Source organism: Pseudopipra pipra, chromosome 17 (assembly GCF_036250125.1).
Source record: "Pseudopipra pipra isolate bDixPip1 chromosome 17, bDixPip1.hap1, whole genome shotgun sequence".
In the NCBI taxonomy this organism is placed as follows: domain Eukaryota; kingdom Metazoa; phylum Chordata; class Aves; order Passeriformes; family Pipridae; genus Pseudopipra; species Pseudopipra pipra.
The window spans coordinates 3,611,939-3,633,375 of record NC_087565.1 but is presented as its reverse complement, the minus strand read 5'-3'; the positions used below and the strand labels follow the sequence as shown (position 1 = coordinate 3,633,375).

Here is a 21,437-nt window from a genome sequence, read left to right as displayed (position 1 = left end):
AATCCATGACCCCAGCAGTGCCTGACACTGTCCCCAAGCGAGGTGTTGCCCCCCAAGCCAGGTGTTGTCCCCTGAGGAAGGTGCTGCCCCCCAAGTGAGGCTCTGCTCCCCGAGCGAGGTGCTCCCCAGTGCGCTCCTACCTTGTGTCCGTGCTCGGGCGCTTGTTTGTGCTTTCACTGCCGGCACACCCCGGGCTGGTGGCTTAAAGGATTTTCCTTTAATAACCACCAAATCCCTCCCCTGGGCAGTAAGCCGCAGACCTGGGCCCTTTCCTAGGTGCAGAGCGCTCCACCGTGCTCTGCTCGCTCCCTGCTTTGCATATGCTCCTATCAAACTGGATTTCCCCACTCCTGATCCAGCCCAGTGCTTAAAAAGCTCTAAATCCCCTTGAATTTCATTTCCCCTGGTCCTCGAGGTCTATCCCCAGTTTCGGTCTCACCCACATATTTTAAATATTCCTGTTCACAGCCTTGATGTGAGATTTCCGCCAGTTTTGGTGTCGTCCCTGTGCAGAGCCCGAGCAACCCCTGTCCTGCTCAGAGCAGCCACTGCCTTGGCTGGGAAATGATCCGTGGCATTGTCATGGCTCCACTCAGGATCCAGCACTGGGGAAAGCTTCGGTCTGGCACTCCCACCCCATAGCCCCATGCTGAGAGGGCCAAGTTGAGGAGAGGCACTGGATCCCTGCCCTGGCAAACTCCACCCCCCATCACCATGCCCACAGGGTGCTGAGCGTTCCCGAACTGTCTCTGAGAAAGAACTGACCCCAAACTGTCCCCAGGACACGTCCCCAGAGGAGGGGACTCTTATTCAGTCATACAAATAAATTTCCGTTGTAGCTCTTCTCCCCCCTGTGACAATTCTGTCCTCACGAGGATCTCCCTGCCAGCCACACTCCCCGGGGCTGCGCAGTCTTGTTTCACTTCTCTTTTCTGATTTCACAGGAAAAAGTAGATAAATCTGAAAACTAGCAAGTGCAGCAGCTTCTGAGGTCACAGGCAGCAGCGGCAGCAGGTTCCTCTGCCTGGAAAGCCCGTTTTGGCCTCAGCCCCTCCCGCCAAGGGGGTTTCTGAAGGCCTCATGTGATCCCCCCCAGGATCCTGCAGGACTGGCACTATTGCTCTTGCCCTGAGGACAGTAAAACTGGACAGCATGGTTGTTTGATGGCTTTAATGAGGGTGGTGACAAGATAACACAAATTATGGACCTGTGAGCTGGGAAAGGGCCAGTGGAGGCCTGTGCTGGTGGGCACAGGCAAGCATGAGGCCCCCCTGGCGTCATCAGCACCAAACACCTTGCACAGCGCAGAGATGCTTGGCCTCGTGGTCTGATCCAGTGGTTGAGATGGCTGCTGGGTCCTGGGAGAGCTGCTGCCCAGCCCTGGCACAGCAGGTCCAGCCCTGAGATGGGAATAAACAGGAGGAAGCTTGGCTCTGAGAATGGCATGCTGAGCTGAGACCGGGGTGCGCCACGTAAACAGCTCCACTTCTTCTTTACTCTGCCCTGCAGAAACATCCCTGCTTCCTCCCCACCACGGCTTGGCCGCGCAGGCCGTGGTGCCATGTGTCATTTGGCAGCTACCCTGAGGCTGGCGTACTCCGTGCAGGCTGTGCCCGCGCTCCTGCCGCGCCGGGGGGCTGCGGGCAGGGCCTGCAGGTCGGCGTAGTGGATGTCGTTCTCCTCCTTGCTGCTCTGCTGCAGAAGTGCACACAAATGGGGGATGATGCCACAGCAAAAATCTTGCAAAAATAACCCCAACCCTATTTCATGGAATCACAGGATATCCCCTGGGTTGGAAGGGACCCACAGGGATCATCGAGTCCAACTCCTGGCCTTGCACAGGGCAACACCAAGAACCAGGTTCAAGCCATACGGCTGCAGAGGTGGCCCCGTGCTGCAGTGCAGACTGTGCTGGGACCACATGCAGGCAGCTGCTGCCCACCCGAAGTCCCAGAGACTTGCAGAGTTCCTGCAAGCCGGGGCATTGGCATGGGATGCAGTTCCCCCTATTCACAGATCGCTCTTACCTGGCTGGGCAGGTGGGAGCTCTCTGCATCCAGAACTTCGCTGCAGAGGGAAGGACAACCATTAGAACTAAAGGAATCCAGGTCCCCTCCCACCCAGCACAGCCTCCCTCAATTCCCCTCCCGAATTTCAGCAGGATGCCCATGCTGAAGGCAGAGAGGGAACATGCTGTCTGTGCTCCTGGGCTGGGCTCAGACACCGCAGCGAGGGGCTGCAGGGAGCTCCCTGGTACTGGGTGCTCCCCACCAGGCACTCCTGTGAAACACAGAGAGAAGCAGCACAGCACAGTAAAGGACCTTTTCTGGGGCAAATTACTGCTCCAGAGAGTTAAAAAAAACCAGCATAAAGCAGGTGGATAAGGCAGTTTGCTCAGTGGGTACAAACCTGCGGGTGCTGGGGGTCCCTGCACAGCACTGCAGAGAGGTGGGCGGGAAGCTGCCCACAGCTGCTGGCCCAGCTGGGCACGGGCTGCCAACCCTGCCTTGGCGCTTCCTTCTGTACAGGCAAAGGGCGACGAGGAGGCCGAGGACAAGGAGGAAGCAGAGCACCACAACTGCAGCCACCATGCTGGGAACCACGGCTGCCTCTGTGGAGACGGAGGCAGAGCAGGAGAAGGTGGTGGGTGCAGAGCAGTGTGGGACCTTGCTGCAGGTAGGGTGGGGGCTGTGGGATGGGGTCCCTGGGAGCAGCATCCTGCTGGACTGCACTCACCAAGCACAGACACCTCTGTGCCAGTTCCACGCTGAAACACCTCATTCCCACCAGTCAGGGACTTGGTGAACTTCACGCAGTAATAGGTGCCGACATCCTCGGGCTGAACATCCCTGATGTGGATGGTGAAGTCTGTGTCGGATCCACTCACTGCTCTTGTCACACGGGGAGCAGAGCCTGTGTCCGCATAGATGGTCCTGTTCCCATTGCCCCAGCCCTTCAGCCACTTCACAGGACCAGGTTCACTGGATCCAGACACGGTGCAGCCCAGGGTGAGCGTCTTCCCCACTGTCACCGACACCTTGTCCTGGGGCTGGTGCAGCTTGAAGTCCTGACCCCCCTGGGCACCTGTATGTGGGCACAGCAACAGGAGGGTTTGGGGGTGAGTGATGGGGTGAGGCAAGGGCTGGCTCACAGGCAGAGCAGCTGAGAGATATCCTGGGATGTGGTAGAGGCAAAGTGCAGGCACTGGGAGAGGGGAAACCGAGTTCAAAATGAACAAGGGGCAAATCTGAAAAATGAGCAGGTTGCCCAGGGCAGTGGTGGGGTTACCATCCCTGGAGGGATTTAAATGACATACAGATGTGGCAGTTGGGGACATGGTTTAGTGATGGCCTTGGCAGTGCTGGGGGAATGGTTGGACCTGAGGATTCTGAGATCTTTTCCAAGCTAAATGGTTCTGTGATTCCATGATTTGATAAATCTACACCCTGTCGTGTCATTTGCAGGAGGTGGTGCAGGTGCCTGGAGGCCAGAGAGGTACAGAGGGAGCCAAGGGGAATTCCTGCCAGGAAAAACAACCGAGTGCTGTTAAACGTTAACGCCCTGGCTCTGTTCCATACAAGTCAGGATTACTGGGGCTCCATGAGGAATTGGGGTTCGCAGCCAGGAGCCAACCAGGAGCTGGCTCTGGGCAGGGATGTGCAGCCCCGGAGTCCAGCACAGCTCCCACACTCCTTGTCCCCAAATCCCTCTTGCACCCCAAAACCCTTCCAGTCCCCAAATCTCCCCTTTTCCCAAACCCCTTCATTCCCAAACCCCTCCTGCCCCCAAACCCCTCCTGCCCCCAAACCTCTCCTGCCCACATCCCCCGGTGTGCTCGGCACTGGCTCGGCGGGGCTCGACTCGGCTGTGCTCTTCTCCGGAGCTGGGCTCTGCAGCCCCGGGGACGCTTTGCCACCAAAAGGTGGTCGCGGAAGGAAACCCCCCGCCCGGTGCTTATCTTGGCGCCCGCTCGCATTAATGACCGGTGTGGGACGGGGCAGGGGAGCGGGGGGCTCGGGGGCTCCACTCCCGACTCACCCGAGAGCTGCCGCTGAACGGGGCTGCGCTGCCCGGACTGGAGCGGAGCTGCCGCCGCGGCCATGGGCTCTGCCCAAACTTTGGGAAGGAAAAGGAGAAGCAGGACAGGAAACGGAGGCGAGCGGGTGGTTAACGCTTTGATGCCTGCCCGGCAGAGCCGCGCATCACCCGCGTCGGGCATCAGCCCCGTCGGGCATCACCCCTGACGGGCATCACCCCTGACGGGCATCACCCCTGACGGGCATCACCCCCGGGCTACCCGGCCCCGAGGGGCTGCACTGGGCTCCGGACAGGGAGCCGGACGGGCTCTGCGACCTCCCCAGTTCGGTGCAGGGCCGGAGCACCAGGGGCCCCTGGCCCAGCTCTGCACCACCGACCCATGGGAGACACCAGCCCGCCCCCCCGATCCTGCTGGCAAAGGATGGGTGTCCCCCCGACGCCCCGGGGTGCTGAGCCACAGGCTGGGGCCACATGTGGGAGAGTGTGAGGCATCAGGGCCTCTCTCTCTGGCTGCCCAGTGCCCGTGGCCATGGCCGTGGCTTTGGCACATATCTGAGGGGAAAGTGGGATGGACATCACCATTTTGGACCAGCCTCGTGATGAGAACACTGGAGAACAACTGGGACACGATTGCACAGAGGAACTGGGCCATTGGTGGCCTCTTTCCTTCCCTTTTGCTGGGTGAGTGCAGCACCCTGCTGAGCTGAGTCCAGTCCAGCTGAGCCAAGTCAGGTTGAGCCTAGTCCAGCAGAGCTGAGAGAAGCCCAGACATCAGGGAGTGAGACGTGGGGATATCCATGGCTCCAGGGACAGAGGTGCTGCCTCTCACCTGCCTGATGCTGCTCCTGCTCTGCAGAGCCCCGGGTAAGTGGGGCCCGCACAGCCCCAGAGCTTTTCCAATGCATGCTTCTGCATGCTGCTGGCTGGGCAGTCCTTCCCTGTGCCTGGGGATAACCAGGACTCTCCTCTCACTGCCTCCCTTCTAACCTGCTTTTATCCCTGGACAAAGAGTTTGGTTAACTCCAGTCCTGTCCCAGGAGCTCCAGGCTCTCCCCATCCCTCACTCCCCAGCAGCAAGGAAAAGGAACATCTCTCCTGCTCCTGGCTTCTGTGTTCAGGTGCAGGTGCCCAGTGGGATCAGGACTTCAAGCTGCACCAGCCCCAGGACAAAGTGTCAGTGAAAGCGGGGGAGACGCTCACCCTGAACTGCACCATCTCTGGATCCAGTGAACCTGGTCCTGTGAAGTGGCTGAAGGGCTGGGGCAGTGGGAACAGGACCATCTATGCAGAGACGGGCTCTGCTCCCCGTGTGACAAGAGCAGTGAGTGGATCCAACACAGACTTCACCATCCACGTCGGGGATGTTCAGCCCGAGGATGTCGGCACCTATTACTGTGTGAAATTCACCAAGTCCCTGACTGGTGGGAATGAGGTGTTTCAGCGTGGAACTGGCACAGAGGTGTCTGTGCTCGGTGAGTGAGGGATCCCAGAGCAGCTCCTGGGGGGAGCCAGCCCAGCCCAGCCCAGTGGGCTCTGCTCAGGGTGAGCAGGGATGGGGAGGGGGCTTTGGGGGCTGGTCCCAGGAGAGGATGCCATGGACCATCTCTATGCCCTGCTTCCTGCAAACCTGGGGCTGGGCAGGGGGACAGAGTCTGACAGCCCTGTGCTTCTCCCCACAGCCCAACCCTCCCCCCCGATCGTGTCTGGGCCCAACCAGAGAGCGGGACCGGGGCAATCGGTGGCTTTCAACTGCACGGCTGGAGGGTTCTTTCCCAAAGACATCGGCGTGAAATGGTTCAAGGACAGGGCCCCCATCTCATCTCAGCTGCCCCAGGTCACTGAATGGCGGGAGAAATCCTACAACATGTCCAGCAGTGTGACAGTGGTCCTAGGGGAGGGTGACGTCCCCTCACGGCTCATCTGTGAGGTGCAGCACTCCGCATCACAGACCCTGCTGCGGGGGATGTACCAGCTCAACAGAGTCCTGAGAGGTGAGGGCTGGGGCATTTGTGCTGGGGTGTCCTGCTCCTGTGGGGCTGGGGGTCCTGGAGTGGGTACAGTGGGTCATGGGGTGAGGACAGGGCACCCTGCGGGCAGCAGAGCCAGGGATGTCAGACACCAGGCGCTGCCTCTCTTCCCAGTTTCCCCCAGTGTGGATGTGAGCCCTGACCAGATGAGCCCCATTGAGCTGAACAAGACCGTGAAATTCACCTGCCACGTGAAGGGCTTTTACCCAGCAAATGTGGCTGTTTCCTGGCTGGAGAACGGGATGAAGATGAAGGTGCAGAACGACTCCCGGCCATCGCTGTTGCGCCAGGGCTTGTTGGAGCTGAGGAGCCAGGTGGAGGTGCAACGACAGAGGAGAGGAATGGGTCTGTGTTCACCTGCCTGGTGGTACACGATGGTCAGGCCCCTGTCAACCAGTCAGCCATCCTGTGGATCGCCAGCCCGGATGAGAAGGGACCAAGCAAGTGGTCCCAGATAAACAGTGGTGCGTCAAAGCTGGGTGGGGTGCCTGCCAGGGTGGCTGTATGGTGTAACCCCCTGAGAAAGCTCAAAGTCCCAGAAAAGGCTCCTTCTGGGGCCAGGAATGCCTTTCCTTGCAACCTGGTTGCTCACATCCTCTGTCCCCACTGCAGGTGTGAACCTTTCATCCAGCCTCCTCCTCCTGTGGCTTGGCATGCTGCTGGAGAAGGGAATCCTCGGTGGGCTCCTCTTCTTCCTCTTCAAGCGCACAAAGAAGGAAGCGCTGGGGATGCTGACCTGTCCCACTGTTCCTCAAGGCGGGTCCCAGGGCTTGGCCACCACCAGCCATGTCGTGTGAGCCCGGAAATAAATGCACCAGGATGCAGAGGATGCCCTGGGTTGTTCTGTGCTGTCAGTCCTGGGCACCCAGCCCTGTCTGTGACCCATCCACCTGCCCTCCTCCAGGGCTTGGTGCTGCCCATCCCAATGTTTGGTGCTGCCTATCCCAGTGCCGGGTGCCTGATGCCTTGTGCCTGGTGCTGCCCAACCCCATGCCCAGTGCTCAGTGCCCGGTGCCTGGTGCTCAGTGCTGCCCATCCTGGTCCCCCATGCCCGGTTCCCTGTGCTTGACTCCCGGTGCCCAGTTCCCGGGGCTCAGTACCCAGTGCTCAGGGCCCAGTTCCCAGTGTCCGGTGCTCAGTGCTCGGTGCCTGATTCCCAGGGCTCAGTGCCCAGTTTTTAGTGTCCGTTCCCTGTGCTCAGTGCTGCCCATCCCTGTTCCTGTTCCCGGTTCCCTGTTCCCGGCGCACCGGCTCCTCCCGGCCGCCAGGGGCCGCTGTGCGCGGGCCGGGCCCTGCTCGCCGCCGCGGGTGTTTCCGGGCGGGCGGGTTTGGCGGCGCACGCGGGGGCGGGGCAGGGCGGCCCGGCGGGGTTTGGGTGCTGCACCGCGGCAAGATGGCGGACAGGGAGGAGGCGCTGAGGGAGTTCGTGGCCGTGACCGGCACCGAGGAGGAGCGAGCGCGGTTCTTCCTCGAGTCTTCGGGCTGGGACCTCCAGGTACCTCCGCCGCTGCCCTCCGCTCGCTCCGCTGCGGGGCTCGGCGGCGCCGCGGCGTTGGCCGGGGGGCAGCGCTGGGCCGGAGCTCGGTGTCCCGCAGGCTCAGGCCTCGCCCCCGCCCGTCGCCGGGCTCAGCCCTTGCGGCGGGACCGTGGCCTGGCTGGGGCCGAGGCCCGTCTCGGTTGTCTCGTTCGTTTTCTCCCGCGCGGTGAGGGGCGGTGGGTCTGGGGTGTGCCGGGTTTGTGTGGGTTCTCCTGTAATGCTGGCGAGGTTGTCAGCGCTGTGCTGTTGGTGCTGCCAGCGGCGGCCCCACCGCCCCCACACCGTGGAGGAGCCACCCACTACTCCGACCTGCCCCTGTCCCTGGTCCTTCTCGAAGGATCTGGCTGTGTTAACCTCTGCTTGTGGGTGGCACAAAAGCAGCTGTTTCAGGGAAGTAGTTTTGGCATAGCCCTTGTGTCATTGCTGCAGAAGAAGAGCCCTGGCATTCCCTGGCAGGGAAGGTGACATCCCTGCAGCAGGGAGTGCCCTGCCATGACACAGCCAAACAGTAGAGCCTGCCAAGGCCTCGTCTTTGCCAGGACCTGCAAAGGGGGAAATGGCATGAAGTGTCTTTAGTAAGAGGTGCCTTGAGAGGTCTAGCGTGGCAGATGGTTCAGCTGGGATGTTTGTGTGGGTTTTGCTGTTTCTCTGGAGTGTTTGCTCCCATCCTGACAAGCTTTGCTGGTTTCCCTTTGCAGATTGCCCTCGCCAGTTTCTACGAGGACGGGGGTGATGAGGACATCCTGACCCTGCCCCAGCCCACCCCCAGCTCCATATCCAGAGGCACTGGAGCCAGGTGAGAAGTGAGCTCCAGGTCCATCCTGGAAACCTGACAGTGGAAACTGTGAAAACACAAACTCTCTCTAAAGCACTGATGTGTGTTAGTTTTCGGGAGTAGCTCTGTGTTTAGATTTGCTTCACCTCATTTGGCTCTCTAGAAATTGTGAAAGCCTGAGCATTTGTACGTCACCAGCACGGGTGTTATTGCACAACTGAGCCAGAAATCAGTTAGGAAAGCTTGGCTCATTGCTCAGGAAAAACTTGGTTTGTCTTTTGAGGTTAAAGACGGTCAGTTGGTGACACTTTCATTTGAGCAGACCATGTCTCTGCAGGAAGAACATTTTCTGGTTCTGTGTGAGACCTGAGCTGATCAAGTCAAGCATTTTACAAAATAAGAAGTGAGTTTTGCCTTACCAAATCCCTGTGAAGTCAGGGAATGCTGCCCAGTTTTAAAGAGGAGTTACTGGCTGTATCTTGAAGGAGAAATGCTCTTGGTTCAGGCATCGGTGAACAGAGTCCACCTTGCAGAAGGAGCCTGTTTCAGTGTGGAATGTTTTACCTGGGAATGTTTTAGTTTGGACCGTGTCCCAACATTCTTCTTGCTGGATCTTTGCAGTGACCATCGAGTAACCTCGTTCAGAGACCTTGTGCATGCGCAGGAGGAGGATGATGAAGAGGAGGAGGGACAGCGGTAAGTTTCCAGCTAAAGATTCAAACCCTGGGTGTTTATCCTGGCCCTTTTGGGAGGACTTGCTGCTTGTGTTCAGTTTTTCCTGTAGTGAAGCATCTGAGGTTTGACAGGCGTTTGTCAGTGCAAAGCCTGTGCACGAGCACGTGCTCAGCTGTGTAAGCACCAGCTCTCAGCGCTGAGAGAAAGCCTAAAGCAGGGTATGGAAGCCCTGGGTTAAGAACAGGAAACAGCCCAGATCCTCATTTGTGTCCACAGAGAACGGAAATGTGGGAATAATGCAGAGATTTGTTTTCTTTCTGCTTGGGGTTTTCGGTTTTATTTTTGTTGGGATTTGGTTTTGGGTTGTTTCATTTGGGTTTTTTTTGAAGTGCTGCTTAAGGGTAATGTACTGGAATGTGGAAGTGGAAAGAAAAACAGGAACATGGAATACTAGTGGGAAAGTCTCCTACGATGTCAACTGTAAGTAGTTAAATACCCTTAAGGTTGACAGGCAAAGTAAATGGAATGGAACTGATGTCTCTGAAGGGGTGGTTCAGCCTGGATGGACCATGGTCTGCAGGCAGCTGGGAGCTCACTCTGTGTGTGTTACAAGCCATCTGGAAGCTAATAAACCCAATCTTCCAGAAGTGCTTAATTGCACTTCACTGACTGTGCATCCATTGCTTCCAGCTGAGATCCGTCCTTTGTGTGGCATGACCGTGTGCCTTCCCTCAGAATTCCAGTTGGATGTTTCTCTGATGGGTCAGAGGCTTGCTGGAAGCCTTGTTCAGCCGGGTGATTGAGCTGGTACTGGTGTTTAAAACAGGGCTTGTCCCTCTGGGCTGTTCCTCTTGCCAGGTCTGAGACTTGTGGCCACTTTATTGCTATTGATCCACAGGTAATTTTACAGTAATTGACATAAAAAGAAGGTCTCTGCCGTACAGGAACTTGCAGGTGGCGGCAGTGGGAGACACGCTGGTAGTATCCAGTATTTGTGATTCCACGGTGTTTCACTGAGCTGCACAAATACGAACAAGTGAATCCTGATGTCAAACCGCTGGGTCCTGGAGAGGCAGCGGGTCCAGTCTGACCAGGAGCCGGGTGCTTTCCGTTAGGTTTTATGCCGGCGGCTCGGAGAGAAGTGGCCAGCAGATCGTGGGCCCTCCGAGGAAGAAGAGTCCCAACGAGCTGGTGGAGGATCTGTTCAAGGGAGCCAAGGAACACGGCGCGGTGGCCGTCGATCGGACGACCAAGGGCGGTGGCGAGACAAGCAAGCCGAAGGTGAGGAGGGCTGAGTTCTTCCTTCTGTTCCCTGTTTCAGTTAAGGCTCCATCATGCCAGCTGTTTGGCACTGAGGAGCCTGGAATTACCTCGACAACTAAGTCTGGACTCCTCTCTCAGTGCAGCTCTATTTTGTGTGTCACAGTGGCAAGAAAAGCCGCTCTCTTGTGCCGTATTTATGAACTTGCTGAAGCTGTCACTGTGCCTGCAGGGCAATAGATGTTGCTGATGCCATGAAGCCCCTGTTCATCCACAGGGGTGGTGGGGAAGGGGAGCGGCTCTCTTGGGTTTGTGTGGTTCTGTAACCCTTTGCCTGCTTCTCTCTTCCAGCCTTTTGCAGGGGGAGGGTATCGCCTTGGGGCTACTCCCGAGGAAGAGTCGGCTTACGTGGCAGGAGAGAGGAGGCAGAACTCTGCTCAGGATGTGAGTATGTCTGCACAAGTTTGTAGATGTGACCCAAGGGATTTCTCTGCTCTAGCTACAGAGCTTGCCACCCCTGAGAGTTATAAAGCTTGATAGAAATTCACAAGGACAGAAGTATGGTAAATCCTGCTTCCTGCGGGATTTCTGAGTAGAAAATAGATGATTGGTCTTGGGTAAGCAGTTTTCTGATGAACCGTTAATTAAGAATATGAGCATTCCTTAGAAGTGCAATAATGTGTGAAGAGCACTGGGCAATTAACTTTTCTTTATCCACTGGAGAGCTGTGGAGCTGCCAGCATCAGTGTGAGGTTCCCTCGTGCTTGGTTTATGGCCAAACCTGCTTCTAGGCCGTGGTGGGAGCCTGGTTTAGGCTCCTCACCCAGCACACTCCTGGCTCTTCAGCCATATTTGCCTAAAAGGGGACTGTGGTGCCACCTTCTAGGAATTGATACCTGACCATTACATACATAGCCAGTGCTTTGGGTTTTTTCCCTCAGCCCAGAGGAACCTGGCTGGAGTGTTTTCTGCACCCGAAAGCTCCTCTGCCCAGTAGGAACTTTTCATTTTGCATCGATTTTTGTTGTCACCAAGATGCTCAGTGAGGCTGATTGTTGTTTGGGGGCTGCTGCAGGTGCACGTTGTACTGAAGCTCTGGAAGAGTGGATTCAGTCTGGATAGTGGAGAGCTGAGGAGCTACCAGGATCCATCCAATGCCCAGTTCCTCGATGATATCCGCAGAGGGTACGTAGTGAGAGGGAAGAAAAAGAGCAGCTGTTTTCTGAAAAACAAGTGTATTTGGAATCCAGGCTGCTGAATCTGTGGCACATTTCACCTGAGCTTTCTTGTAAGAAATTAATTATTCTTCATATGGAACATTTGGTTCAGGTAAACAGGGAGTGGCTTTGGTTTGTGTGGGGTTTGTGTGAAGTGAACAAAGAGGTGTTCATATTTGGGGTGAGATTTCTCATGCATCACATCACTCCAGGTGACAGGGAAAAGTAGCCTTTAATTTGTGTGTGTCAGTGAGGGAGGTGTGCGTCTGCCCTGTTAATTAAGCAAGGGGCACACTGCAATTCCTGAAAATCCAAAGGTCTGGGGCTTTTTCTCCACACTTTCCTGCCTTGCTGCTTCAGGCAGCTGCCTTAGGACTCTGTCTTTGCAGGGAAGTCCCGGCCGAGCTGCGCAGGTTAGCACGGGGAGGACAGGTGAACCTGGATATGGAGGATCACCGGGATGAGGAGTATGTGAAACCTAAAAGTGTCTTCAAGGCTTTTACTGGAGAAGGACAGAAGCTGGGCAGGTGAGAAGACGGCGGCGCTGCTTTGCTCTCTGTGTGATGGGAGGGAGTCACTCGAGAGCCTTGCTAGGTGGAGCCTTTTGATTCATCTTTCTGAAGGAAAGGCACTGGGTGCCTGTGGGATGGGAGGTGTTCCTCTAAGGAAACAAGGCTCACTGGCATGTACTGTGGGGTGGCTCAGCCTCTCCCTAGCGGGAGGCGGGTCCCTGGTTTGGAACTCCCATAGAACACGTAGGAGCAGTGTTTCCAAGTCACACTGCCCCTGTTCCCATGAGGATGTAAGGGCCTGTGACGTGGTACCAAAGGAGATGGTAGAGGTGAATTTCTAGGCAAGTTCCTGCTGACTGGCTGACTAATAAATTCTCACTTCCAGCTTGCTTGGTGTCTCCTGTCTAGCAGCCCTGGTAGTTGGGCCTGGCAGGCGATGAGCTGGCTGTCTGATCCTGGCTCCCTGCAGCCAGGTGAGTTTGGTTTTTAACAGCTCCCCTTGTGTCCCCCTGTTGCCAGCACTGTGCCCCAGGTGATGGGCACCAGCTCACCAGCCCAGCAGGCAGAGAACGAAGCCAAAGCCAGTTCTGCCATCGCGATCGATGAGTCGGAGCCCGTCACCAACATCCAGATCCGGCTCGCTGACGGTGGGCGACTGGTCCAGAAGTTTAACCACAGTCACAGGTATGAGCAGGAAACACCAGGAAGGCCTGCATGGCACTGCAGACTGGACACAGGTGGAGCAGGTGTTAAAATCCTGGTTGCCTGCCAAAGGGAGCTCTGGGGATCCTTCTGTATAGATGAGGAGGAATAGAATTATTGTGGGGTTTTAAGGCGGTTGTTAACTGTTGGATAGGATTTGCTTTCCAAATAGGGATAGATTATAGCCAGTGATACCACACCTGGGAGGGTCAGTGTTATCAGCAACACTTTCCTTGATGTCACCTATAAAAAACTGAATCTCTTTTAAGGGCTTTAGAAACTCTCAGATAATTAGAAACCTGTTCAGTTATTCTGCCTCAGTTTAGACTTCTCTACGGGACTGTTCCCTGTGCTGAGTGGAGCACGAAGGGATGTTCTTACCACAGTTCTGTTCCCTTGGACAAGCAGAGCTGGCTTAGATACCCCACTGCTTCCTCAGACTGCTCTCCTAAAGTCCTTCTCACCTCCCTGATTTGAGGTTTATGTTCAATCCTCCAGTTTCTATAAGAGTCAAGCCCAGGGCAAAGACTTACAAAAGCCTTTGTCTGTGACTGAGTTCAGGAAGTGGATCCCGTGTCACTGTGTGGCTGCTCAGGGGAGCCGAAATCCTCTGGGTTCTGCTGTGTGTGACAAGCTCAGTCACTCAAAGCAGCAAGTGTCAAACAGTTTTTTAAATCTGTTCATCATTAAGGGTTTGGAAGCTTTCAGATTCGAATAACCTCCTGACAACACAGACAAAGAACACTGAGCTGAGTCTGTAGCCCGTAAAGCAGCTGCTGTTATTTCACTAAACGGGAGCCCACAGAGGAGCAGGTTAAATCAGAATATAGTCTGGCTGTGGCCTGTGACGTGAGCTGGGAAGCAAATGCAGCACAGGCTGCACACCTTTGTAGAAGCTGTTCAGTAACAGGATCACCCTTGTGTGTTTGATCCCTTTGGACAGGATCCGTGACATCCGGCTCTTCATAGTAGATGCTCGGCCAGCGATGGCTGCCACCAGTTTCGTCCTCATGACCACCTTCCCCAATAAAGAGCTGACTGACGAGAACCAGACCCTGAAGGAAGCCAACCTGCTCAACGCTGTCATCGTTCAGCGGTTGACATAGAGGACCCCAGCTGTGGCCACACGCCTGGCGCGGCACACGGGGCCGTCCCCTCCCGCGCGGTGCCACACGGGCCCACATCTGCTCGTAGCTCTGGGTTCTTAGGTCTTGGTTGGACTTTTTTTCTCTTTAGTTGCATTTCCGATGGTTTTTTTTTTTTTTGTGATGATGATCAGTGGACTTTAAAATAAATAAAACGAAACGAATCCGTTTTGAAAGGAGCAGCCTATTGTGCCCCAGATTCTCCCAGGAGAGTTCAGTTACCTTTGTGGATTGAGTTACTGCACTCAGAGAGAGGTGGAAGGTGAGGGGGAAGGGAGCTTCAGGGAGCAGTTTCTGTCTGTTTACTGCTCACCACAGTCCTTTTGCTCTTCCCTCCAGGGACTGCTGCAAAGTACTCCCTTTTTTTTCCGCACATTAAATATAAACTATCCGAGAATGGGTGATCTAATTGTCAGGATAATGGTTACACTCCTGTAAAAGCACTATGGGGGAAGTCTTTGTGAAAGAGCTCAGTGTGGGGAAAACTCCAGCATCTGAGGTGCAAGGTTTAACACTTCCCAGGCTTTTCCAGAGAGAAAGCCCTGACTTTCCTTCCCTCAGCTGAACTCTTGGGGCGTTCATTGCGGTCCCCACCAGCTCTGCCTGTGCTTTCCCTGGCAGGCCAGACCGGCTGCAGGTTTAATTTGCTGTATTGCATTTCTCTGAGAAACCCTGCTGCTGACTTCTTCTTTCCAAGAAGGTACAAAGCTGAATCAGCTTGAACTGACTGGAAGTAAGAGACAAACAGAGTTTAACTGGAAAGCAAGTTATATCCTAAGAGGTGAATTATTGAGATGATGGCAACAGCTCAGGTGGAAAAACGCAAGGCTGTATTTGATGTATTTCCTCTCCTCTGCTGAGGACTAACATAGCTGAACACCTGGAGTTCTCCAGCTTTGGTCTGTTCTGTTTGTGTTTTGGGCTCAGGTCTCCATATCTTTCTCTCCCTTGAACAGAATCCTATGGGTCAATTCCTTATGCCCAGACACGAGGCTAGAATATTGTGCTGCTTCTGTCCTCATCCTGGGCTTACAAGCAGAGCCCAGAGCTGAGCCATGGGCTGCAGCCACCAGCTCCCTGGGAGCAGGGTCCCTGGGAGAGGCCACGCTCCTGCCCTGCCAAGGGCTGGAGCTCTCCCTCCCCATCCTGAGCCCAGCACTGTGAGTCCACCCCCCTCAGCACTGGGAAGCTTCCAGGTCCTCACCTTGGTGTGAGCAGAGGGAGCTCTGGGTGCAGGGGAGGGGCTGGCAGGTTGGGCGGGTTCAGCGTGAGGAACTCGCTTGGCTGCCTGTAGTAACAAACCAGCAGGAGCAGAGACCAGCCCTCGGCAAGGTCATTTTTACAGCAGTTTCTCGACTGAGAGCTGAATTAACTCACATTTTTCTTTACAGAATGGACATACAATGTGTGTAACAACCAATTTGTAAATTATTGTGAAAAATGCCATTAAAAGCCCACAAAATAGGAAAACAGTGTTTGACCCTTTCTAACTGGCTGCCATCTGGTCTCTGATTTTGGATGATGTTTGTGAGGGTGTCTCATCTTTGGGTTGCTCTGTGAGTAGGCTTCCTGTGCTGAGCTGTCTTTAGCTAAATGAGGTTTAACCTCTCAGCAACACTTATAAAGATTATTTTTTCTGACAGGCGAGTTTGGGGTTCACCTGCCTGCATCACTTGCTAGTGTTTGTTATGATCAGTGAGTAACCTGTGGGAACCAGTACAGAGAGAACTGAGAAAAGGGGGTTTCCCTCGGAGCTAAAAAGAGTCACAGCTGCCTTGTGAGAAGTTGCTCAGAGGAGTTCTTGTATCCTGATCTTCACACATGCCATTCTGGGGACCTGGGACAACGTCTTCTGGAATGCTGGATAGGATGCACCCCGAGACCCAGAGAGAAAGTTTATCCAACAGAAAGGGTGCCAGTTATTTGTCTCCTGCTTCTGCCTTTGTTAGCCAGTGGCATCAGAGCACAGGTGGTGGCCAGCTGGTGTCCGTGGTCTTTGGATGAACTGGCCATGCTGGTGCCCACAAATTCAGGGAGTGTTGGCAGCCAGACAGCAACTCCTTCAGCTGCTGATCCCAAGGTTTTGCTGTGCAGGTTCTGCTCACCGATGGGAACTTTCACATCCAGGTTTGCTGCCAGCTCTCTCCTTGCGGCTGGGAGGGAAAGGGGATAAATCCAGGGGCTCAGGAGCGTTTCTTTGCCAGGAAGAGGGAATTTTCCCTGGAGCCGGAGGGTGGCAGTGCTGCGGAGAAGCCGCTCTCCACCTCGAAGGCTCCTCTGAGGAGCTCTGCCAGATCCTGCTCTCTGTGGGAGCTGCACCTTGTGCTCCGGTGTGACCGGGAGCACCCTGGGACACTGCTGCTGGCTCCTCCTGCCTCTGGTTCTCTCCTTGGTTTTTGTAAGTCATGAGCAGTGCTTATCTCCTGGTTGAGCAGGTCAGCTCTGCCCCGCTGCCTGCAGGATGGACTGCGAGATCAGTGACCAGGACAGACCTGTCTTCTTCCAAAGCTGACAAAAGAGCCCGTGGAACCAACTGGGAGTGATGTACGTGCAATGTCCTGTATTACACTGTCTCCTGTGAGCTGGTAGAGTGTTCCACCATAAAATAAGCTATAAAGCAAAAATGACAGTCAGGCAAATTAATGGGGAAGGGGTAATACACCAGAACAGAAAAAAGGCGATGGTGGAAAGAGATGCTTTGATTTGCTAAAGAAAATCACCTTCCTTGTCACTTGTGCAGCCCCATCCCTGGAAATGTTCAAGGCCAGGCTGGACAGGGCTTGGAGCAGCCTGGTCTAGTGGAAAGTGTCCTTGCCCATGGCAGGGGTTTGGAACGAGATGAGCTTTAAGGTCTCTTCCAAGCCAAACCAGTCCTTGATTCCATGATTCTATTTGGTGTTGTGCCCCTGCAGTACTTAAATCTTTATTTCTGACACTCCTGTAGTTTTTGATGGTTGTTACTGAGTTTATTTGACTTTCCCTCTAGTAAGATCTCTTTCCTCTGTCATTCCATTTCTGTGTTCTAACATAGGCTGAGATTGGGCTTTTCTAAAACTGGCATTTATGCTCATAAAAAAGTGTCTTTGTTCTCCTTCTTTGCCTGGAGAAGTGTTTCCCTGCAAAATTTTCCTTTTTTTTCTCTGATCATTTCCCCAAGAGGAAGTTGTGCCTGTGTTCCTGGCCTTTCACACCCCAGTGTTAAGAAAGTGCTCCACATCTCGTGTGAAAAATCACTTCTTTTCAATTTCTGGATGGTAAGGTACAGTTTCAGGACTGTGCTGTCCTATCTGGAGCTCATGTCTTTCACTGTATCTTACTGTTTTTCTCCAAGTGCTGTATTTTAACAGTTTTCTCTCCCTCAGATGGGTAATTGTAGGACTTCCTGGGATTTTTTTCCTTCGCGTGCAGTTCTTTGTTTCCTCTTTTTTCACATGTCCTTGTTGCTAAGGTTGAGTTCCTGTGTTTTCTGATAGCATTCACACCATTTCCTGGGAACTTTACCTCCCTCTCTCTAATGCTGCTTCTGCTGTGGGATGTTTCCTGGTCCATGTTTCTTGCATGCTCAGTGCTCTGTTTTCCTCAGGAGGTTCTGTTACCCCAGGGCCATATGGTGTTTTAGTGATCCTGGTATAGGAACACCCATTTCTAGTGTAGTTGTACCTTCAGCTGCCTGTTCAGGTAAAACAATGTTAACAGCACAAAACAGTCAGTTTTAGTTGGCTTTTTTTTTGACTCAAAACTCGGGTAGCCCAGCTGGCAGATAAATGGAAGCAGCAACAAGAGACAGGGAGTAAAAAATTCCAGTGGGCACAACAGCAGCTACAAGTCAGGTACATTTCATGACTCCTCCTTAAATTAACTCTTTAATGGCTTACGGGGGACCTACAAGAGCTCCTCTCCTGCCTCATCCATTTTGGTGGCGATTGAAGTCCTGACTCCTGTTCCACCAAGAGAAGGCAGCTGTGCTAAAGGGAATCTGAGAGCCTCTGGCCATGCCTAGAGCAGTCAAGGAGAGGTAAGTCTTTGGAGGACTTGCTGGTTGAACACATCCAAATGCTGCCACTTGCAAATTCCCATTTGATGGCTCTAGACTTCTTTTTACTTTAATTTTTTTTTTTTCAATGGGGCTCCCTTGCCTGAGCAGCCCATCTGTAGGTCCCAGTGCCCTGAGAAAGCTGTTCAGCCAGCATGGCTTGGGTTGGAGCTGTTGGTATCACACATTCCTGGGCTCTGGGCAGGTAAGATGCCATGGTTCTACTGTGGAGAAGAGGGTGCTGGGGAAGGGACCTTTCCTTCACGGTCAGAAACTCCAACATGACTTTGTTTCTTAAGCTGCAGAGCTTTGTTTTCTCTGAGCCTTTTGCTGCATATTTGCAACAGAACAGGGGATGTAGCTGCTGTGTCTTCTGAGTGCTTTCCCATTTCTTTTCCAAACCTACTTTTAACTAAGTGAAGGCAAAAGATCAGTTAGTGATGGAAGAGGCATCATCCTTTGGCTCCAGACCCTTGGTTAGATTTCAGGCCTTGGCACATGGTGTTACTGGAAAGCTCACTGTTTGCAGCAAGTCACACAGTGTGCAGCAGTGATTAACAGTAGGATTGGTGCTTTTCACCAAAATCTGCCCTTCCAGCACCAAGCTGAGCCCTGCTGTCATGCAGAGGGGGGCTGTGAGCTCCCCATGCTGCTCTAGCAATCGTGACATCCTGCCGAGCCCCAGCGGGTGACGCTGCCTCCTGTGAGGCACTGAGAGCACGGCAGAGGCTTTGGGAGGAGCCGAGCAGGGCAGAAATAAAGCCTCCCTGTGTCGGAGATAATTGTGCACTGAATTAGCCAGGGAGCCAGAGCTACTCAGCTACTCCCGGGAGGTGACTGCTGGTCAGCCCTTGGCTTTCCTGTCTGTGAGCAGAAAATGCAGCTCAGTGCACCTGGGGAGTAAATGAGTGCCAAAGAGCCGGAAGATTAAGTGCTGAGTACAATTTCCAAAGTACCTTGTGTCAGTCCAAATGTAATTGTGTGGTGAGTGGCTACAAAACAGTTTAGGAAAAAAAAATAAATCAGGATTTGATATTTCCTTTTGAGTTTGCCCTTTCCCCTTGGGTGGGGAGAGATGTATTTTGCTTTCTTATGGATGTCTATGCCTAGATATGCTGGATCCCACTGCACTGCCTGTGGTCCAGCATGAGTGATATTTGTTATCTGGGATGTCAGTAAAACAGCAGTGAGGAGAGATGCCACTGACTCAGTTGCACTGTGGCTTATTAACCAAGTTCTGACTCAGACGGGGAAATTTGGGTGGTTTAGATTAACCCCCACTGGACAAGGCAGGGCTGAGCTGAAGATGACACATTGTGATGAACTTTGCAGAAAGGGTGCTCACTTCACCTTGGGTATAGGGGTGGTACAGAGACACTAACACAGATTTAACATTCCCAGTGGGAGCAAGGAGAGGGTTTTGCCTCTCCTCTTGTGCCCTGGCTGCTGCAGATAAGTCAGAGATCGAGGCAGGATCTGCTTTTAAAGAGCTGCCCAATGGGACCAGACGTGCCAAATGGATCATTAGCGGGCAGAGCGATGGTGCCATCACTCCCTGCCAGCCTTTTCCTGTGCTTTCTGTCCTCTGAATCCGATTTCTCCCTCTGCTTTGCTTAGCCCAGCGTTCATAGCAGTGCTGGCTGCGAGCTGTGAGTGCTGCTGCCTTGGGAACGCTGCTGCTCCCACACTGCCAGCGCCAAGGAACTGGGCTCCCACCGCCCTTCATGCAGGAGTAATTCTTGGTTTGTGATGCTGAGACTGCTGGGTGCTCTGGGCTATGAAGGGTCTGTGAAAGGGGACTGAAAAGCACATTTCTTGTCACCAGGCTGAAATGTACCATGTGGGGTCTGCATTGTCGAGATCCCTCAGGAGCTCACAGACTGAACGAGGCTGGTAATTGCAGATCTGGCTTAATAAAGGAAATTGTATCCCACACCTCCTATGCTCACTGATGTTGTCCTAGGCAAGGGCAGTGCCAACACCTCACACTTCCTAAGGACAGAGAACAGCAAAGGGCAGGGGGTTTCCACAGCCCTGAATATACTAATGGGCTGACAGAGCTGGGAGAGAAGAGAAGGCTCCAGGGAGACCTTAGAGCCCCTTCCAGTGCCTAAAGGGGTTCCAAGAGAGCTGGAGAGGGACTTTGGACAAGGGCCTGGAGTGACAGGACAAGGGGGAATGGCTTCAGTACGGAGATATTGGGAAGAAATTCTTCCCTGTGAGGGTAGTGGGGCCCTGGCACAGGTTGCCCAGAGAAGCTGTGGCTGCCCCATCCCTGGAAGTGTCCAAGGCCAGGTTGGACAGGGCTTGGAACAACCTGGGATAGTGGAAGGTGTCCCTACCTATGGCAGGGGGATTGGAACAAGATGGTCTTTAAGGTCTCTTCCACCCCAAAACATTCTGTGATTCTGTGAGGAAGGAGCCAGAGTGGGGTTCTGGGCCTTCCTGGACTGCCTTCAGAGAGAGAGGCTGTGTTGGGGAGTGAGCTGGGGTAAGAACCTGCTTGTTCCTGCTGCCCTCTGCCTACCTGCTCCTGCCACTTTGTCTGCCTTTGCAGCTGGTGGTTGCTGGTGCTGAGACAGGAGTCCTGGAGTAGCTCCAATGTGCTCCTGTAGTGCTCTGGAGCTCAGGCAAAGGACTTCTTCCCCACATCCATAAGATCTCACTGTGGGAGCAGTGTGGGCTGGGGAAGAAACACTGGACACAGCTTGACCTTTGAAGAGCAGCGGATTCTCCACTTGACTGTAGAAAGCCTGGGAGCTACTGCCCCAAGTACTTGCTGCCCTGTGAGCTCTGACAGGGTCTTGCAGGGCAGGTCACGTTCCCTCCCTCAGCTCCTCCTGGGGCCCTGCAGGTGTTGTACCTTCACTTGTCAAATCTCCAGCCAGCTCTGATCTACTCATATCTCCAGTACACTCCTTGATGTGCAAAGGCAACATCTTCCTCACCCTGGGTGAGGAAGGCTCTGCTTCCCTGCCACGTGCTGCTGCAGGACATGGTCACGTCTGCTGTCACACTTCTGAGCGGTGACAAAGACACTGAGCTGCACAGGCCGACCCAAGGGGCTCTCCGACAGGGGAGAGCGGTCTGCAGAGAGGTAAGATCAGTGTCCCAGGGTGCTGCTTTCTCACATGCAGAAGCGCAGTTTCACACGTGCAGCTCACCCTCGCGAGCGCGCTCACCCACGCGGAGCCTGCCCGGCTCGAGCCGCAGGCTGTGGGGGTGGTTTGAAGTGTTTATGACTCAGGCTCGAGAACACATTGTTAAAGAAAGGCTCTGCCGTTGTGGGGTTGGTGCTGACTTTCAAGTGAAAGGGGCAGAGCCGTGCAGAGCGCTGTCCTACCTGCTGAGAGCATCAAGGGAACAAAAGCTACCACAAAACCGTACAGCCCAGAGAAATGCCTTTGTAATTTTAGAAACAGAACTGCTGTGGAAATAAGATGTTGTGTGAGTAAGTGCTTCTCGGTGGTGCAAGCCTAATGCCTCAGCCATCCCCGTGGGACAAAGCTTTTTAGA

The 21,437-nt window shown here is 54.2% G+C and overlaps 3 protein-coding genes across 4 annotated transcripts; 2 read left to right on the top strand and 1 right to left on the bottom strand.

Moving 5' to 3' along the window:
* Positions 1 to 1,155: 1,155 nt before the first annotated feature.
* LOC135423549 (uncharacterized) lies at positions 1,156 to 4,244 on the bottom strand. 2 transcript variants are annotated; one of them, XR_010434831.1, is made up of 6 exons: positions 4,039 to 4,244; positions 2,737 to 3,084; positions 2,410 to 2,611; positions 2,028 to 2,067; positions 1,498 to 1,695; positions 1,156 to 1,400 (listed from the first exon to the last, which is right to left on the bottom strand). XR_010434831.1 is itself a non-coding variant. In XM_064673886.1 (5 exons), exons 1-5 carry the CDS (start codon positions 4,217 to 4,219, stop codon positions 1,567 to 1,569), a joined length of 900 nt encoding a protein of 299 aa, XP_064529956.1. In that variant the 5' UTR covers positions 4,220 to 4,243; the 3' UTR covers positions 1,156 to 1,566. The 2 variants fall into 2 exon arrangements, 1 of the variants encoding a protein (XP_064529956.1); XM_064673886.1 differs by having other exon boundaries at positions 1,156 to 1,695; positions 4,039 to 4,243.
* Positions 4,245 to 4,820: 576 nt separating this feature from the next.
* Positions 4,821 to 6,897, top strand: LOC135423551 (signal-regulatory protein beta-1-like). Its single transcript, XM_064673889.1, is given in 6 exon segments — positions 4,821 to 4,902; positions 5,157 to 5,510; positions 5,718 to 6,029; positions 6,180 to 6,389; positions 6,392 to 6,529; positions 6,678 to 6,897. Coding segments are annotated over 6 exon segments (1,266 nt in total). The 5' UTR covers positions 4,821 to 4,835; the 3' UTR covers positions 6,863 to 6,897.
* A 512-nt stretch (positions 6,898 to 7,409) lies between these two features.
* Positions 7,410 to 15,358, top strand: NSFL1C (NSFL1 cofactor). Its single transcript, XM_064673884.1, has 9 exons — positions 7,410 to 7,560; positions 8,301 to 8,398; positions 8,999 to 9,073; positions 10,168 to 10,333; positions 10,664 to 10,756; positions 11,388 to 11,497; positions 11,919 to 12,056; positions 12,561 to 12,725; positions 13,687 to 15,358. The coding sequence occupies exons 1-9, from the start codon at positions 7,459 to 7,461 to the stop codon at positions 13,847 to 13,849; spliced, it is 1,110 nt and encodes a 369-aa protein (XP_064529954.1). The 5' UTR covers positions 7,410 to 7,458; the 3' UTR covers positions 13,850 to 15,358.
* Positions 15,359 to 21,437: the final 6,079 nt, after the last annotated feature.

Excerpts from the sequence above, each read along its gene's own strand:
- LOC135423549 (XM_064673886.1), bottom strand. The coding sequence starts at position 4,219 with ATGCCCGACGCGGGTGATGCGCGGCTCTGCCGGGCAGGCATCAAAGCG. Across the intron at positions 3,085-4,038 it reads CGTTCAGCGGCAGCTCTCGG|GTGCCCAGGGGGGTCAGGAC; the intron begins GTGAGTCGGGAG and ends GCCCACATACAG. Across the intron at positions 2,068-2,409 it reads GGGACCCCCAGCACCCGCAG|CGAAGTTCTGGATGCAGAGA; the intron begins GTTTGTACCCAC and ends TTCCCTCTGCAG.
- NSFL1C (XM_064673884.1), top strand. The coding sequence starts at position 7,459 with ATGGCGGACAGGGAGGAGGCGCTGAGGGAGTTCGTGGCCGTGACCGGC. Across the intron at positions 10,334-10,663 it reads GCGAGACAAGCAAGCCGAAG|CCTTTTGCAGGGGGAGGGTA; the intron begins GTGAGGAGGGCT and ends TCTCTCTTCCAG. Across the intron at positions 10,757-11,387 it reads GGCAGAACTCTGCTCAGGAT|GTGCACGTTGTACTGAAGCT; the intron begins GTGAGTATGTCT and ends GGGCTGCTGCAG.